General features: G+C 46.0%; 1 protein-coding gene across 1 annotated transcript; it reads left to right on the top strand.

Moving 5' to 3' along the window:
- Positions 1-11,847: 11,847 nt before the first annotated feature.
- Positions 11,848-13,345, top strand: FOXD1 (forkhead box D1). The gene has a single exon (XM_049865465.1). The coding sequence runs from the start codon at positions 11,848-11,850 to the stop codon at positions 13,246-13,248; it is 1,401 nt and encodes a 466-aa protein (XP_049721422.1). The 3' UTR covers positions 13,249-13,345.
- Positions 13,346-20,043: the final 6,698 nt, after the last annotated feature.

Below are 20,043 nucleotides of genomic sequence, written 5' to 3'. Positions count from 1 at the left end.
GTAATCCATACTGAAGGCTGTAGTCTTTGATCTTCATCAGTAAGCACTTCAAGTCCTCTTCACTTTCAGCAAGGAAGGTTGTGTATCTGCATAAAGCAGGTTGTTAATGATACCCTGTTCTTCATTTAGTCCAGCTTCTTGGATTATTTGCTCAGCATACAGATTGAATAAGGATTGTGAAAGGATACAACCCTGATGCACACCTTTCCAGACTTTAAACCTCGTAGTATCCCCTTGTTCTGTTTGAATGACTGCCTCTTTGTTTAAGTACAGGTTACTCATGAGCACAATTAAGTGCTCTGGAATTCCCATTCTTCACAATGTTATCCACAATTTGTTATGATCCACACAGTCAAATGTCTTTGCATAGTCAATAAAACACCTTTCTGGTATTCTCTATGTCTCAGGTTGCATTCTCTAGAGAGGCAAAACCAGTAAAGTATATAAATACATTTAGAGATGTATATCAAGGAAATGGCTCAGGCAATTGTAGAGGCTGAAACATCGCAAGTACTAGTATCAGGATAGAGGCTTCTCTCAATTATGTAGCCACAAGGGCTGGTGAACCCAAGCTTAGCAGGTCAGAGAGCGAGGCTCCCACTCTCAGGCAGTGAAGATCTACGAATTCTAAGGTTTGCAGATAAGCTGGTAGCTCAAGTCCCAAGAGCCTGAGGTCAGATGAACAGGAGGCAGCTCAGGATCCAGAGTGAGCAAAAAAGCCAGAATGTCTGCTTATATTTGGATGCAGGCCACACCCGCAAGGAAAAACCTTTCAACTGATTGGCTACTCAAAGCAGATTCAATCTTGGGAGTGATCACATATAAAAACTGAGAATCATGGCCTAGCCAAGTTGACATATCACCTTAACCATCACACTCTACTTTCAGCCAAGACCCATCTGACATCTGCAATGAGATCCCTCATTCTACGTCCTCTTCTGAATCCAGCTTGAATTTCTGGCAGTTCCCTATCGATATACTGCTGCAGCCTCTTTTGAATGATCTTCAACAATATTTTACTTGTTCATGATATTAATGATATTCTTTGATAATTTCTGCATTCTGTTGGATCATCTTTCTTTGGAATGAGCACAAATATGGATCTCTTCTAGTCAGCTGATCAGGTAGCTGTCTTCCAAATTTCTTGGCATACAGCAGTGAGCACCTCCAGCACTACATCCATTTGTTGAAACATCTCAATTGATATTCTGTCAATTCTTAGAGTCTTGTTTTTTGCTAATGCCTTCAGTACATCTTGGACTTCTTCCTTCAATACCATCGGTCCTTGATCTTATGCTACCTTCTGAAATAGTTGAATGTCGACCAATTCTTTTCATTGTACTGACTCTGTGTACTCCTCCCGTCTTCTTTTGATTCTTCCTGTGTCATTCAATATTTTGTCCATAGAATCTTTTAGTATTTGAACTTGAGGCTTGAAGTTTTTCTTCAGTTCTTTCAGCTTGAGAAATGAATAAAGTATGGACTGCCAGAAGAATGAACAAATCTGTCTTGGAAAAAGTACAGCCAGAGTACTCCCTAGAAATGAGGCTGGTGAGACTTTGTCTTACATACTTTGAATGTGTTATCAGGAGACACCAGTCCCTAGTGAAGGATATCATGCTTGATAAAGTAGAGAGTCAGTGAAAAAGAGGAAGACCCTCAACATGATGGACTGACACAATGGCTGCAACAGTGAGCTCAAACATAGCAATGATTGTGAGGATGGCACAGGATGAGGCAATGTTTTGTTCTGTTGTACATAGGCTCACTATGAGTTGGAACCAACTCAACAGTACCTAACAACAAAAACATATAATCAAGTAATTAATGCATTAATTATGTTTATCTCATATGGTATGTCTCTGCCTGCTAAATATCTAAATTCCTAAGGACAGGGATCTTTGCTCACTGATGTATACCAAGTGCGTAGAACAGTACCTACCCCATAGTAGACACTCAGTAAATATCTGTTAAGTAAAGGAAAGAGAAGAATTCTCACTCTGGGCAATCAGAAAGTCATTAACTCTATATGATATTATTTCAGTGGGTTCCATTTCCCAAACTGGTATCCTATAGTAAAATACATTTGGAAAATATTACATTGTAAATTTGTATCTGTACCCCTCTGGAAGAGTCATAATGTACAATGTACATTACATGCCTGCAGTTCAATGGGTTCAAAGGGCCTTTCTGGCCCTGGGTTTGTAGTTCTGCCAAGATGATTTGCTAGGCCACAATCTTGCAAAAAGAATGGAGAGTTTATGCAAATAAGATGTGTAAAGCCCTTTCAGGGAGTGGAAACTTTACTACATAAATAAGGTACCTGTGGCCTATTGAGGGGATTGGTGAGTTTGTGGTCTCGGTTGGAAGAGTAAGTTTATAAACGGACCAATCCCACAGAAACTGAGAGGGACCTTACTACCATCAAGAAGAAGAACCTGGAACAGAGCATGTCCTTAGGACCTGGGGTCCCTGAGCTGAGAACCTTCTAGACCCAGGAGACAGAGCTGTAACACTAGAGACAACACTGCAGTAGCACAAGCAGCAGCGGTTCTAGACAGTGGAAACCAGGAGACAGGTGCAAGATGGCTGTGGTGGGCTTGCCGGCCCACTGAGCACAGGAGCTGAGTGCCTTTGAGCAGGAGGCTTGCTGGCTGAGTGGGGTGCCTCCTAGAGGAGCCAATAGCGCTCCTCCAATAGAGCTGTAGCACTTGCCCAAGCAGGGCAGAGGCTAGGCCCACTTGGGCTCTGTGGCAGAGACCAGGCTGAGGAGAGAGGCCTGGCTGTAGGCAGAGCTGAGAGAAAGCTGAGAACTGTCCTGGTTGGAAGCCATCCTGATTGACGAACTATATCCTGTCTCCTGAGTTGTTCCTGTCGATCCTGATCCTGAATTGTAACCTGTTCCTTCCCTAATTGGAAGAAAGATGTGGCAGTCTGCTTCCAAAAAGATTACAGCCTTGGAAGCCCTATGGGGCAGTACTAGTGTGTCCTGTGAGGTCAGAATTGACTCAATGGCAATGGGTTCTGTTTGGTTACTTCCCTAATAAACCTCTAAACTGTGAGTATGGTTTGTGAATTCTCCGTGATCATAGTAATGAATTATCTAACCCAGCAGAGAAGTAGAGAGTGCTGGGGGCAGGGAGGGGGGTAACAGCTGGTGTCAGAATTGGTAAAAAGGTGGGAAGGTGGAGGTGTGTCTGACCTCCATGCCATAGGAATCAGCTTCAGGCTGATAGTGATTTTCTCTCCTCCTTGTGAATTTGGATGGGTTCTGATGCTACTACAAGGTTGCAAAACCTAAAAACTCCAAAGTGCTGCAGGAAAGGAAACTGATTTCTTCATTTAACTCAGCTTCTCCACAACTTGCTTGGCCGCGTTTTTCCACGGCACACTGATTAACCTCCTACTGAACCCCGTCCTTCAACTCACTGGTTTGGTTAACATTGCAGAGCTGTGTGGAGTGGGCAAGAGATGACACGAAAGCAAAAGGGACAAGCCAGCCTTTTGACAAATTAGGTGGTGAAGAGAAGAGGGAGGCACTAGCTTGCACTGGCACAAGGAGAAAGGAAAATTTTTGTTTTTATTTTTAGATACAAGGGTTTGGAGCACATTTGTAAGCTGAGAGTAAAGGCAGAGGATGATAATTAATGAGCAAAGTCTGAGATAAGGTAGAAAAAATCAAGAGTGTGATGTAAATGTGGTCTTTTAAAATAGTAGCTTTCAGACATTTTTTATTGTAACTCACATTAGCAGATTTGTTTTACATGAAAACCCAGTATACACACACATGTAAAAATATAAAAATAAAAATAAGTGCCGTAAAAGTCTCACTAACTATGCTTAGCATTATTATGTGCCATGAAGTCATATTTTCTTTTTTGTCCTATTTAATCGATTCTACTCTGTTCTGTTCAGTTTGGTTTGGTCTGGTTTGGTTCAGTTCAGTTCTATTCTCTCCCTCATTGCTCATCGTAACCCCAGAAATTGATTTCATGAACCAGAATTTTATCCTTTCCTGCTGCTTTTCAGAGAGTTCCTGAAGCTGAATTTTGAGCTCAATCCATTGGTCAGCTGTATCCATTCTATTTATTCCATCTGTTCATTCTTTATTTCATCTATTACATTCTTCATGTAAAGTATTACCATTAGGGCTGTTTTTATTATTTCTTTTTCTTGCTTCATATTACTAATAAGTTTCCATCCTTCCTTAGTATATTTATTGTGCTTATTTTAAATTCTTGCTGTCCCAATAATTACATTTCATATTATATAAACTGTTCAGTTTGTATCTTCTTTCACACTACGTGTTCCTCAGGTGTTTCAACTCAGCAATTTGGAAAACACAGAAAAGTACAATATAAATGACAAAATAAAAACGACCCAGAGATAACCAATTGATCATTTAGTGTATTCCCTTCCAGTCACTATTCTATTTACATGTATAAAACCAAAACCAAACCTGTTGCTGTGAGTCAGTTCTGACTCATATATATAGTATATTAAATAATTGAGAAAATATTGTATATAATTTTCTAACTGGATTTTTTAGTTAACATTAATTTTAAAATACTTTGAAAGTTATTTAAATTGTTCACAGACCTTATTTTTAATGATTGAAAGGTGTCCTATTATATTGATATATAGTAATATATTTAACTACTGGATATTTAGAATGTTTCCAATTTTTGTCCCTTTTTAAAAATATCACTGCAGCAAACATTTTTGAACATAAATATTTATTCATACTTAGGGTTATTTCCTTAGGAGAGAATCCAAGATTGAATGGATCCAATGGAACACTTAAGACCTAAGCCCTGCATTGCCAAGCTGTTTGCTAGACAGTTTTGAGATGTTTCAACAAATGGATACAGCACTGGAAGCACACACTCATCTATGCCAAGAAATCTGGGAGACAGCTACCTGGCCAATCAACTGGAAGAGATCCATATTTGTGCCCATTCCAAAGAAAGGTGATCCAACAGAACATGGAAATTTTCGAACAATATCATTAATACCACACACAAGTAAAATTTTGCTGAAGATAATTCAAAAGGGGTTGCAGCACTACATTGACAGGGAACTGCCAGAAATTCAAGCCAGATTTAGAAGAAGACCTGGAACCAGGGATATCATTGCTGATGTCAGATGGATCTTGGCTGAAAGCAGAGAATACCAGAAAGATGTTTACCTGTGTTTTATTGACTATGCAAAGGCATTCGGCTGTGTAGATCATAACAAATTATGGATAACATTGTAAAGAACGGGAATTCCAGAACACTTAGTTGTGTTTATGAGAAACCTGTACATAGACCAAGAGGCAGTCTTTTGAACAGAACAAGGGAATACTGTGTGGTTTAAAATCAGGAAAGGTGTGCATCAGGGTTGTATCCTTTCACCATACTTATTCAATCAGTATGCTGAGCAAATAATCTGAGAAGCTGGACTATATGAAGAAGAACAGGGGATTAGGATTGGAGGAAGCCTCATCAACAACCTGGGTTATGCAGATGACACAACCTTGCTTGCTGAAAGTGAAGAGTTGAAGCACTTACTGATGAAGATCAAAGACTACAGCCTTCAATATGGATTACACTTCAAGATAAAACAGAAATCTTCACAACTCACCAATAAGCAACATCATGATAAAAGGAGAAAATATTGAAGTTGTCAAGGATTTCATTTTACTTGGATCCACAATCTATACTCATAGAAGCAGCAGTCAAGAAATCAAATGATGTATTACATTGGGAAAATCTGCTGCAAAAGACCTCTTTAAAGTCTTAAAAAGCAAAGACATCACCTTGAAGACTAAGGTGGGCCTGACCCAAGCCATGGTGTCTTGAATTGCGTCATATGCATGCGAAAACTGGATGATGAATAAGGGTGATGAAGAATAATTGACGCCTTTGAATTGTGGTGTTGGCCAAGAATACTGAATATACCACGGACCGCCAAAAGAAAGAACAAATCTGTCTTGGAAGAAATACAGCCAGAGTGCTCCTTAGAAGCAAGGATGGTGAGACTATGTCTCGCATACTTTAGACATATTACCAGGAGGGATCAGTCCTTGGAGAAGGACTTCATGCTTGGTAAAGTAGAGGGTCAGGGAAAAAAAGGAAGACCCTCAACAAGATGGGTTGACACAGTGGCTGCAACAATGAGCTCAAGCATAACAGCAATTTTGAGGATGGTGCAGGACCTGGCAGTATGTTGTTCTGTTGTATATAGGGTGGCTATGAGTTGGAACTAACTCCTGACTTGACAGCACCTAACAACAACAATATCAGGCAATAGAGTGTGTGTGTGTGATAGAGAGGTTGGTTACTATACACATTTTAAATGCAAAATTTTGTTTTTACAATTCCTAAAGGCTTTCTCATGACCTCAGAAGCATTTCTTTTCATTTTCAGTGTATCCCTCATTGAGGGAGCCCTTTTTTTCTCAAGCAGAAAGATGTGTCCATATGCTAAGGAGATTTCTTTTCACAGACAGCTCCTGTCTAATCCAGTATTTCTAGACTGGGAAATATTATTTTTTGAATTCTTATATTATGAGTAAAAACACTAAGTCTATTTCCAGGAAACTAACCTCTTAAGCAGTGTAGATAAATAACAGGAGATCCACAGAGCTGTGAATATATACTCTTGAAAGTCTTATATTGAAGGTAGTGTCCAAAAGGAGGAATCCCCTCTGCAATGGACATGTGTCTATTTTGCATTAAATTCATGATGAATAACATTTTGAACTTTCGACTTTGGGGTACAAAATTTAAGTGTGTGTACTACAAACCACTGAGAATCAGGGCTAAATAAGTCTGTGTATGAGTGTGTGTGTGTTGGGATGGGAGGGCTAGTCCAGGTCACTGCGGTAATGAAAATTCCTGAGTCAGTGTAAATAATTTTCCTATTCTACAACAGATTTAGACCTTTGCTGACATTCTAAATTCTTGAGGATTTCTGAATCCTGCTCAGGCCCCAAAGTGCTTGTTTAGGGAGCTGTTGTGCAAGCACAGGCTGCCTAGTCAGACCCAGGAGGCCACTAAAGTATCTTCTTCACAGGGAATCTCCCCTCCCCTCCACAGCACCTAAAGACCCACCTTTTGAAATGGGATTAAAGCGTTGTATCAATAGGAGTCCCAGGTTAAAATGTACCTACTCCTGGGAGAGGTATCAGTCACTGTCAGCCTGCAGTACCTTGCCTTGAACTAATTTTCAGATTATCTAACTGGCCCTGAAGAAGCTAGCTGTGGGTGGAAAGCGCCCATGGAGTCCTGTTTTGGGAGAGGTGGCTGGACCTCTGAAGAAGACTTTACTCTGACATCACTGCCTCGGTAACTGCTGGCAGCAACTGTCAAAGTCTGTTTCCTCAGCCATCACATTGAGGTACTCACTTCATTGGTTGTTGTGACCTTGAGATTAGCTTAGTGGTACGTGTGAACCAACGTCAGGCTTACTCATGGCAGGTAATGCTCCACCACAGGAAAATGCTAGAGTAGGGGTCTCTGGGCAGCCCGGGATAGATGTTAAAGGTCATCTTGGGCCGTTGGCGTTTAGGACAGATTAAAAAGGCACAAAAAGGATATGAAGAGCATGGCGGGGAGGTCTCACAGTTTTGTCTGGAACTCATCCAGGTGGGGTCTTAACTCCCTTCTTTACAGAAGATAATGTGCAGCATCTGATCCTAAAAGTCTCAAAACTGTGAGCGAGGTGAAGGTTACAGACCCAGAAGGGTGCACAACATAAATCCCGCGCAGGAACGTCACTAATGTGTATTGTTAGGGTAAAGGGGTTCCTCTGAGGATTTCGGGGAGGGGGGGGAAGATGTAGGAAAATGAATACATTAAACATTTATTGAGTACCTGCTGGATGCAGAATAGACTGGTGGAGATTTAAAAGTGAACAAGGCCAACTTTTTGTTGTTGGTTGCCTGCAGAAGCTTGAGTTTAAAAAGAGGAGGGAAGATGCATATAACCACAAAGAAGGATAGCGAACGACAGGAGAATTCAGCCGACAGGCAACGACCCCGGAGGCACCCTTCATATCCGGCTTGAGCAGCTCAGGAAGTACTTACCGAAAGGCACGAAACTAAAACCTAACCCACTGCCGTGACGTAGCGGAGACTCTGTAAGACAGAGTAGAACTGCCCCATAGGGTTTCTGGGACTGTAAATCTTTAAGGAAGCAGACTGTCACATCAGAGTGGCTGATGGGTTCCAGCTGTAACCACTGTGCCACCAGGTTCCTTTCGGGCACAGTAAAAACCTATTTATCGGGCTCCCCCACGAGCCTGTAAGCGCTCTCCGACAAGGCACTTCGGCTTTGTTCTTCCTCCTCTCACCACAGCCCAGAGTGCCGGGCACAAAGTATCTCAGTGCAGGCTTGTGGAGTGACTCTTCAAAGGAGGGACGTGCCCCCAGGCGTTTGCAAGGTTTGAAAACAGGTTCGTGTTCACGCTCGGGGGTGAACTCCAGGGATGCACAAGGAACCGGGAGAGGGGGAACTCAGGTTCCTGCCCCGGCGGCTTAAGAACCCCAGGTCTCTGCCAGCTTTCGCCCACTGCAAAAATCTCCGGGCTGCGGCGCTCTCGGCCCGGGTTCGGGCCAAGCGCGGAGAAGGCACCACCCGAGGGCCACGCCGCCTCCTCGGCTCTCTGTCATCCCGCGCAGGAGCTCGGCTGGCTCCTGGAACGCTCAAACTGCCACGGACTAAAGCTGCAGCTTGAAGTCGAAGAAAACACCTCCGCGCCCGCCGAGTCGGCCCGGAGAAAGAGCTGGGTTCTCCAGAAAGAAAAAGCCGGCCGTTCGAAGGCCAGCGGAAGGCAAGCCGTGGGCCTTCCAGGCGGCCACACTGGCAAGCGGCAGCGGCTGGGCACGCTCCCGGCGGGGCCAGCACCGCGGCGCCGCCAGGGGGCAGCCCTCCCCCACGCGGGCCTCGCCACCCTGGCACCTCGTCCCGCCACTTTCCGCGTCCGCGCGAGCCGGGCGCGCGGGGCCTGCGGGGCGGGTGGGCTCCCGCGTCGCACTGGCCCGACTCTGAGAAAGCTTTCGGGTCCCTTGTACCAGCTGGGGGTGGGAGGTGGGGAGTAGGAGAGGTGGTTCCCAGTCGCCGCCGAGAGCGTGGAGCGCATCAAGGGTGAGGTCCGGGGGTGGGAGACGAGGGCGCGGAAAGGGACAGCCGCGGGAAAGAATACACCTGGGTCTCTGCGCTTGGGAATTTCACGAGCGCTGAGTCAAAAGTCGCATACAAGTGTGTAGCTTAACTAAAGCAAACAAAGCAAGTGGTATTGTGGAACTTTAGTAAAGATTGCCCAAAATCTCCGTCAACGGTCGCCGCCGCAGGTGGGTCCCTCTGGGTCGGTATTTGGCTCTTTCACGAAATCCCAACACTTTCCTCTGAGTGGCCAGAAGATAATTTGCCACGTATTTCAAACACTTCCAGTGAAGGGAGCCCTTTAACCCTTTGACGAGGGACCTGAGGACGAAGTTAACCAAGGGAACGCAAAGTTCATCTCCGCGCTCTTCTTAGCCAGGCAAGTTCAGGGCGGTGGTAACGCTGAACCCAAAGACGACTGTAACTGCTCGTCCAGAGTAGCTAATGGTCTGCGTACAAATCGTCCCTCTGGGTTTCATCTTTAAATTCTTCGTACACGCCAACCTTCAGTGCAGCGAAAATCATGATGTTTATTTAGATATCGAGTGAGTACTTAAACTTCCTGATGTAAAAGGTGAATTTCTTGGTAAGGACTCCTGGCTACATCAACAAAGCAATGTGATGCCTGGTTAATAGTGCTGATTAATGTTGACTCCGGTTAGCGCTGAGACCATTTACAATAATTAAATGGCTCAGCCATATATCAAACGAAGAGGCAATGAAAAATAATTTGTTTAGAATATTAAACTGTTCTCATAGATCTTGAAAAGATCAACGATAGACTTTACGGGTCATTTGTACATGTAACTGGTGGTACCTATTCTCAGCAACAAAAACCCTGTTTAAAAATAGGTCTTAGAGGGGAACAGTTTATTTTTGAGGCTCTGTGATTGATAAGGGAAGTAATGAAAAGTTCGAAAACGTGAAAAGTACTTGGTTGATAAAATGATACATACAAGGGCGACTGATGGTTGTGTCTACAGAAAACCACTTCGTTTTAATTCTCAGCCCTTGTCAAGTGCTCATTTTAATCGGAAAGCTTAATTTTGAGGGAAGGGCCCTATTTCGAAATAGAAGCGTTTTAGGCAATGCAGATATCCAGAAAGTATGGCTATAGGAGTGGGGATTGCACAAATTATTAGAATTTTCCACTAACTAAAATAGTTTTTTTAAATAGAGATAGATGTACTTAAAATGTTAGACAAGAATTATTTCCCCTACCTTGTCCTCTGAAAAAGAAAATTTAATGGAACTTGAATCTTATAAAAAATTATTTCTTTTCACCAGTAGCTACTGGAAATATTTAGTGGATTTTCCAAAAGCAAAATTTTAAAAGCTAGCCTTAAAATTTTCATCATTGTAGTTCCTATTAAGGCTGCCTGAGTAGAGATGTGTGTGTTATTGTAAATATTTTGAGAGTACTGTGTAGTGTTGATTAGAATGTCCCTGGCACTGAGACCTACAGACACCCTTACCCCCATTATGAAATTCTTTTCCAGGAAAGAACTATTTTTTGAGGCATTCCTACCTGCAATTTTTTTGTGTGGATTTAAGTTTTTATTAAATTAAAAAAAAATTCTGCTCTGCATTCAATTATTACTTTCCTCTTTATTCCCAGGAAATTTGTCAGATCTTCTCGTTAAGGTGGCTTAGTTTAACTGCCAAGTCTCTAGGGCATTCAAATGCGGATAAGTGACCAAAATGCCAGTCTAACAGCATTTTTATTAACAGATGGTGGAAAACAAACGTCTATGGAGAAGAACCGAAGAGAACGGGTTAAAGGGTCAATAAACAATTATTATTGTGCTTAAACTGGAAGGCTTCTAATCAGATTTGGTGGGGGAGCCGCTTCCCTAGTCTAGGGGAACCGGGACACCCCAACAGACCCTAGGGTCATTCCCCGAGACCACCTCTGAGGATGGGACGTTATCCCCCAATTGGACAGCTCCTCATGCCCTTGAGTGGTCAAACCTTAGCTTTTCACGGGGGTGTTTCTGAGATTAGGGTTGCGGGCTAATTTAGGAGCAAGAGGCTAGGACCTCTAACTCGTGCAGCAGCCTTGGATCAAGACCAACGCAGGCCAGCACGGATATTCAGGTCTCAGCCCCTTTGGCAAGGAATGGTGGGGTCTTCTCTCTTCCCTCCTCAGTTGCTGCCCCCTCCTACGGGTGAACTTTCTCTTCGGAGCAGGGCTGATTTCCTAGGCTTTTTTCCCTTTCCTCGGCAGCGCTCTGACGTGCACACCATGTGACAGGCCCCCTTCTGCTATAAGCCGAGGAAAGGTCCGCCCTCTCCTGGACTCAGCCCGGGCCTCGCCGAGCTCTAGTCCGTAGACTCTTGCACATCCCGCACCCTCCTGAGCGCCTGACCTTCTCGCTCTCCAGCCTGGGAACCCACCGCCCCCTCCTCAGCTGACCACGCGAGGAGCGCTCCAAGAGGGGAAGGTCAAGCCCGGGTCCGAGGCGCGAGGAGCGGAGGGCAGCGCAGAGCCCACGCGGCTGCCGCCGGGGCGCCGGAGTTACAAAGTCGCAGCGCGAGCCTCGGCCGGCGCCGGGCAGCCCTTGTGCAGCTCCGGCAGTTGAGGCCCCCAGCGTGGCGTCCCCGGGCCGGGCGCGCCGCCCGGGACCCGGGCTGGGGCGCGGCGGGAGCCTGGAGCCCGGCGCCCCTATGCGCCGCCCCGCCGCTTCCGCGCCAAAGCTATGACCCTGAGCACGGAGATGTCCGATGCCTCTGGCCTCGCCGAGGAGACAGACATCGACGTGGTGGGGGAGGGCGAGGACGACGACGACGAGGAAGAGGAGGAGGAGGAGGACGAGGGCGGCGGCGGCGGGCCCCAGCTGGCTGTCCCCGCGCCGCGGAGGCGGCGACGGCGGCGGCGCTCGTACGCCGGGGAGGACGAGCTGGAGGATCTGGAGGAGGACGATGACGACGAGGACATCCTGCTGGCCCCACGGGCAGAGGGCTCTCCGGCGCCCTCTGGCCCGGCCCCGGCGGTGGGAGCCGGGGGTGGCGGGGGTGGCGGAGGGGCCGCGGGAGGTGGCAGCGGGAGCGCGGGCGGCGGCGCCAAGAACCCCCTGGTGAAGCCGCCCTACTCGTACATCGCGCTGATCACCATGGCCATCCTGCAGAGCCCCAAGAAGCGACTGACGCTGAGCGAGATCTGCGAGTTCATCAGCGGCCGCTTCCCCTACTACCGGGAGAAGTTCCCCGCCTGGCAGAACAGCATCCGCCACAACCTCTCGCTCAATGACTGCTTCGTCAAGATCCCCCGCGAGCCGGGCAACCCCGGGAAGGGCAACTACTGGACGCTGGACCCCGAGTCCGCCGACATGTTCGACAACGGCAGCTTCCTGCGCCGGAGGAAGCGCTTCAAGCGACAGCCCCTGCTCCCGCCCAACGCCGCCGCCGAGTCGCTGCTGCTGCGCGGCGCGGGTGGCCGGGGCGGCGCGGGCGACGCGGCGGCGGCTGCCGCGCTCTTCCCGCCGGCGCCGCCGCCGCCCCCGCACGCCTACGGCTACGGCCCCTACGGCTGCGGCTACGGCTTGCAGCTGCCGCCCTACGCACCGCCCTCAGCGCTCTTCGCCGCCGCCGCGGCCGCCGCTGCCGCCGCCGCCTTCCACCCGCACTCACCGCCGCCGCCCCCGCCGCCGCACAGCGCCGCCGCCGAGCTGGCCCGGACCGCTTTCGGCTACCGGCCGCACCCGCTGGGCGCCGCGCTGCCCGGCCCCCTGCAGGCCTCGGCGGCCAAGGCGGGCGGCCCAGGCTCCTTGGCGCTGGCGCGCTCGCCCTTCTCCATCGAGAGCATCATCGGGGGCAGTCTCTGCCCGGCCGCCGCTGCCGCCGCCGCCGCACAGGCTGCCGCCGCCGCGCAGGCCTCGCCCTCGCCCTCGCCGGTGGCGGCACCGCCCGCGCCCGGACCCGGCGGCGGCTGCGGGGCGCAGGCAGCCGTGGGCCCCGCCGCCGCGCTCACTCGCTCCCTCGTGGCCGCCGCGGCCGCCGCAGCCTCCTCCGTCTCCTCGTCGGCCGCCCTGGGGACTCTGCACCAAGGGACTGCCCTGTCCAGTGTCGAGAACTTTACTGCTAGGATTTCCAATTGTTAATAACGCTATGTTAGCGCGTTTGAGAGAGAAGGTAGGAATCCCGGCGCCTTTTTTCGTCTTGGTGGTTTGGTGTTTTGTTCGCTCCGCCCAGCGCGGCCCCTCCCGACCTCGCGCCAGCATTTTCGCCGGTTCAGATTCTCAGAGGAGACTGTTTGGCAACAGTTAGGGCGCTTTTCTCAGCTCTGCGGGTCCCTGTATTTATGCAAAGTCGCCCAATGCTGCAGCACTGGATCCGGGATGGAGAGGAAGGATGAGGATGGTGGGGGTCCGACATGTCTAGGCACAAGGGGTTTCCTTGACATTTGGGATATTAATAAAAAAAGAAATCACAAAATAACTAAGCCTTCTTGAGGTGTAGAGATTCTCAGGTCCTGGCGTTTAAAAATCAGTAATGTTCAAAAGAAGAATACAAAAGTAGCAAAGGTCCCGAAGAATGCCAATGAAGCAATTATTTTTTTATTTGAGGACACTTGTCTAGTGTACTTTTTTATGAAAAGGAAAAAATGATTAACATGTTTACACAAGGAAAAAATTCAAAGTTATTTCTTACTTTAACCTGTGTTTTGTACATGCGGAATTTTTTATTTTGTACTTACTGCGTATTCTTTACAAGGAATATTGTAAAGTTCTCTGGCAATTATTGTACTATTCTAATGTAAGATTTTTACACTTTTTCAAAAATAAAATGCTTAATTTTCAAAGGAAATCGCCAAAATAATTGGCTTCAGTCATCCCCTTCTTTTCTGTTCAAAAAGTTTCTATGTAAGTGAAGTAAAAATCCTAGTATAGAATGGACTTAAGTATTGTTTTCAAAGGGAATTTACCAAAAGCATCATGCTATGATTTTTTTTCCGTTTATACTAAGTCAAAAACATTGCAGAATAATGGAAATTATTTTTAAACGGCCGTAAGTAAAAAGTTTTTTGGTATACATTTTTGAATCTGATTCAGTTTCCAAAAGCGTTGCACTATTTAAAATTAAAAGCACACCAAAATTTAAGATGATTTTACAGGAATTTTTTAAATTTTATTTTTGAGCATCCATTTCATTTAATTTCCACTCACTTTTTAATACAATATTGTATATTTCTGTACTTTTGTAGAAAACTACGGCATAATACATACTGTATTGTAATGGAAGCAACAGAAGCCAGTAGGCAATTTTTATTTTCAAACATTTAATAGAGATGATCAGCAGTTAATACTTTTAAAGTCCTGAATAAGGAAACGTTTGCGTATATGAAAGGGATTGTACTTGAAGTTCTAGCATTTAAAGTTACTGTTTTCAAAATGGAAGCGATGACAGTGATTGCATAAAGAAGTTTTGTTTTAAAAGGCAACTTAACAGTGATGTTTTAGCTTAATGTGTAACTTAGGGCGTGTAAGAGAAGACTTCAATTTTATGATAGCATGTACTTGAAGGGATAAAAATCCAAATGCATCAGGTGTTTACTGACTAATTATATTTATACTGTTTTGATGATTTAAGATATCTTTTTCAAATTATAACTTTTCAATAACTGATTATTGCAGGAAATTACTAGTTCACTGAAAAAAGTGAGGCTCTAGTTTTGATGACTACAGATGTTAGTGTGGGCTTTAAATAAAGCCAAATCATATGTAATACATACTTTACATGGTTAGTGGGTTGCAGTGAAGGTTAAATTAGTTTACTCAGCTTCTTTACAATGTCTGGTCAGGTATATACATGAAGATTTGCAGATTTAACCTAGCATATTAATCAGGTCTGCATTTTAGGCCAATGTTTTGCAGTGACATTCACATTTGACCATATGGCCTTTCCTCCTTTTTTGAAGGAGGGAAAAACTGACTTTCACAGTCTCAAAATGAAATTATCCTCCCCCGCTCCCCGAAAAGTTTAGAAGAAGTTGAATAGTTGTTTAAACACACCCTCAAATTTACCGCTAAATAAGTAGATACAAATTGAAATATTGTAAGACCGAAAATTTAATGTGCAGGAGTTACTTTTACCCTAGTCCTGCTAAGAGAGAGGAGACATTTGAAATGATAGCCAACCCCCGGGGTCCTCCACACCACCTGGGTTGGGGCAGGGTTAGCCGGCGGAACCTCAACGGCACAGGCACTGCCGGTGCGCCTCGCAGCCTTCTCTAATGCGGAGATCTCAAATTTCCATCTGAAAATAATTACGAAGAGAGTCAGCAAAATGCGTGTGTGCATCTTTTGCATGATGCATGGACATCTTGAAAGCAGGGACTCCTGGCCAACCCCTCACTCTGTTCGGATTCTCGCTGCTTAAAAAATGCCAGAACGGCCCCGCGTCCCGGGTTTGTCAGTGATTTTAGGAGCTTGGCAAAGAGGCACTGGGCTGTCGGGCCGAGTTGGGGTCCCACTTCACCGGCGCCCGCTAGAGAGCGCGAGCCTTAAAGGTGAACGCTTCGTGAGCCCACACGGAAAGACAAACCCTATCTGCCTCATTCTCGAGTTTTTCGTCCCGTGAGTTCCGCGCCCCCACCCTCCCGGTTTGGGGTTCCGCCGCCGGCTTTGTTGCCCTGTGGTCCGGGAGGGGACAGACGACATACGGGCCGCGAAACGAGGGCCGCGGGGCTGCTAGGCGAGGGCCGCGGGGTGGGCGAGGAGTGCGTGGGCTGTGGAAAGGGCAAACCGTGGGCGCAGGGCGCGCCCTGTCGGTCCGTCTGGGCTGACGAGCAGGTGCTGGAACAAAGGCCTCTGGGCCGCATACCGCCGGGCCACCACGGCCTTTGATGGGCGAGGACGTCTCCTGGTGGGGGGGGGGGGGGGGCTTTTCATTCGCATGCAAATCCAGCGCTGGTCCCCTTTCTTTGAAGCCAAACAGAAGGATGTTTGTGTGTTTGTAGGGAAGAAGCCTGCTAGAACAAGCCTTCTCCAATAGATTGGGTCTCGAAAAATAAACCAGTTGGGCAAACATTGGCCACCAGCTCTCCTCCTCCCGACTACAAAGTGTGGATTTGCTACAACTCATTAACCCGACGCTTTTCTCCTCTTCTCCTTGTTTCTCTGCTCATCAAACACCCCCGTAGAGCCTCGAGACAAATGACCGAAGCGCAGTCGGGAGGGAATTGCAGTTAATAGGGAGAGGGCTATATCGGGGCTAATGGTTCAGGCAGTTCCCGGAGAAGGACCACACAAAAAGGAGCCTCTCCATTCAGGGCTCTGTTGTGCTGCGGAGGTTTAATCTGCAGCTAGATTGAGCCAAATGTTATCTATTGCGGGGGTAATGAAGCCCTTCTGGATTGAATTGCTCCTTGTACCACACATGGTGTCATGACCTGAGATCATTTCTTGGTTGATTTCTTTTTTTCTCTATTCGGTAATTATTTTATTTCTTTACAACAAACAAGAAGCTCGCGCTTCTGCTCGACAGTGTTGGCTCTCCATCCCCAGCCCTTGCATTTATATAAGAGCCACTTCCTTTCCTCTTAAAAACAGAAAAGAAAAAGAGAATGGGTGGGGGGGGGGGGGCGAAGCGAGGACCTTTTCTATTTTTTATCCCCTGAGCTATCTGTATGTTGGTACGTTTCTTCTTCTCTGTCGCCTACTCAGTGGCTCTTTCCTGGCCAGACTTTTTGCTGATGGAACTGGGATTTTGGATATATTTATTTTCAAAGTTCTTAACAGTGAATGTATTAAGCATCATCTCAGGAAAAAGCTTCTGCTCTTCACTTTTTTTTTTTTTTTTTAACTAACGTGTCTTCCTGTAGCCAGTCCTCTGAGAGAGCTGGGGGAGGTGGTTATTCTGATGGAAGGTGATTATTCTGATGGAATACCAGGCGGTGTCATTTATTAAAGGCTGTCTGAGGCCAGCGGTTGAGGCTGTGCCTGTTTTGTTTTTCTGTTTCTGGCCCTGGTGGCTCTGATTTCCTAGCTTGAGTGAAGACCAAGCTTGGAGGAGCTAACGGTGTTATTACAACTGCTATTGATGGGTAAGGATCTTTGCTTACTACTCAAAGCCAGGAATCAATAACTTTGGTTTTAGTTTAAAAATTCTCTGTTGGCTACATGTTTCACACACACCTGTTTTTATTACTGACTGAGAAAAGTCATTTGGGGGCAACTTGAAGGTCATAGGAGCATCAAACTCAATCCAAATCAGAAATCTGCCCAGGAACTGCTTTGGTCTCTCTGGGCTCCTCCAGGGAAGTAACCACAGGTCTAATTGGAATGCCAGGGGTCCTCCTTCCCCCTTAGAACTGAACCAGACAAGGACAGGCCTGGGGAGCAGAGGACAAGTGACGTGGGCCCAGCATTGTCTGCATTCATTCTTGTCTCTGCCGGTTTCCCAGTGGTGCAGCTGGTCACGCATATACACACACGGGCATGCATGGTCCTTGCCCGTCAGCTGCCACTGTCTCCCTTCCCTCTATGATTTTGTAATTAGGCATATGCTTTTTGTTGGTAAATGTGTTTGATGTCACAGCCAGTGAAACGTGGTGTGTTTATAGGGCCACGAATGTAAATGTGTAAATATGTTTAGTGTAAAATCTGGCCCTTTGACTTTAGCAATAAATACCCTGCCAACTCGGATACGATTACATTTGACAGAAAGATGGAGATTCTGATCATGACCAGCTGCTCAGGGCTCTCTGGGACTTATACCTTCCCAACTGAATTCACTTTTCGGATAATTTCTTTGCATGTCACATCTCTCTAATCACATATTCCCTTGATGTGAACAGCTTGGGCGCCTTCTTTTTATTGTTGACCCCTCTGGCATGCAGGAAACTTCCTGGTTCACTCCTCCTGCTTCTTTACCAGGAAGATACTATTCAGCAACAAGCAGTAAACACACAAAGAAAACAATGCTTTATTATCATCGATCCTTTTTTGAGTCCTGAGTCTTCTGGGTATGATGGGATGGCTAGACAGAGAAATGAGGACAAAGACTTCTGACTCATATTTACAATTTTCCTTGTCATTAGCATCAGCCTGATACAAAAAAATATTTTGAGCTATTATAGCTTTTTAAAGGAAACGGTTCATTGAAATATATCTACAGAAAGGCACATAAATCTTGACTTTTCATGAAGTGAACACACCAGTGTAACCGGCATCAGACCAAGGAGAGGATTTTACCAGCACCCCAGAAACACCTTTCCTGCCTATATGCTAGTCACTACCCTCACCACACATTAATGTTTTAACAGGACTTTCACTGATAACTTCTTTCAACTACACTGTGAAATAGTGTACGACAAGAATTATTATTGACCCCATTTTACAAATAAAGATATCAAGGCTCAAAAGAGATTAAGTGACTTGCCTAAGGTCACAGCTACTGGGACTTCAGCATTTAAATCCCATTTTATTTCCATTACACCACACTGCCACCTTGTTGCCACCACTATGATTTATTAAACACCCACGGTGGCAAGGCAGTTGCCTTAGAGGTCACTGTGAGAATCATTTATTTCTTACATATTTTTTTTACATTTTTGCCAGGCCCTCCTCCCGTCTACATCTACCCGTGTCTTCCCGGAGATACCTCAGCCCCTCAGTTCACATGCCGTTGGAATCCAATAGCTAATTATTTTAGAGGTCTCAGCTTCCTCAACCTTGTTCTACATGACACCTTCCTAGCATCCCCTTTCCCATTTTTTATTTTTATTTTTTTGAATCAGCGATCTTCTTCAAAACGTAATATACAAATACAGCTCACCTTGGTACTATTTATGTTTCCTCTGTTTCTCTGGCTGATTTCCAATGGTTTTCTAATCTTCAAATTTAGAACTTTCAGCTAAACCACTGAGCAGGTCTTTACAACCAGCCCTAGGGACACATCCTCCTTGTGTGGAAAAGGGAAGAGTCAGATCAATTGCTTTAACATTTAATGAGAAAGCAGAGCGCTTTGCTATCATTCCCCGCTAATGCACACAATAAATGCATTCTCTGTGGTTTGTCTGTTTGTTTGATTTTACTCTCTGTGAACAACAGCAGCATATGATGTGTTTTGGATTGGTCCTTTTAGCCCCTGCACTATCAATCCTTTGTACAGGAGCCTCCCTAGTGGTGATCCCACCTGGAGCGCCGACCTGCCTACAAGAGGTTTCCCTAAAATGCTTTTGCGGAAGAGGGAGGACTCCCAGACCACCAGCTAGCCCATCCTTGCCTGTTGCCGCCCTGAAACCTCACTGAAGTACAGCCTCCTTAGGCAGGGGCTGTGGCTACTGCTTGGTCCCGGTAAGAGGACATCCACGCTGGAGTCAGTGCAGGGATTGTGCCTGACTGATTGTGAACTGCAGACTGCAAAGGAAAGTGTATATGGTGATCTTTCCAAGGGATGGTGTTTGATGTCAGGTAACATTGATTTTGTAGAGAAAAGACGTTTTGCATTTTAGTCAGAAACTTTTTTTTTTTAATTTTAGACTTTAAAAGACAAAAATAATTCATTCCAGGGGGAAAAAGACCAGTTAGTCAGCATCAGAAGCTTTACTTAGAGAACCTGGAGAATTCAAACTCTGAATTTGAAACCAGGAGAGGGTTTGAAGGCTGTTTTTCTTAAAGTTGAGAGTAGCTTTCTTTTTCAAGATAGGGTGTTTTCTTGTATGTAGGATGCTACTGCTAGGAAGAATACATGCAGTCTGTTAAATAGAAAGCAAGCTATATAAATATGTGTCTGCTGAGCACTGGGAGAGGAGCAAGCAGAACTGGGTGGTACAGGGTGGACCCGAGGCCACGAGGAGGGAAGCCAGGAAATTCTTTCTTACTTGCAGCTATTGATCAGTAACAGGCTGGCAAAGAAAAAGAGGGGAGGGAGGGCAAAGATTAATCACAGCA

This window comes from Elephas maximus, chromosome 2 (assembly GCF_024166365.1).
Source record: "Elephas maximus indicus isolate mEleMax1 chromosome 2, mEleMax1 primary haplotype, whole genome shotgun sequence".
In the NCBI taxonomy this organism is placed as follows: Eukaryota; Metazoa; Chordata; class Mammalia; order Proboscidea; family Elephantidae; genus Elephas; species Elephas maximus.
This window is presented reverse-complemented; position numbering and strand designations above follow the sequence as displayed.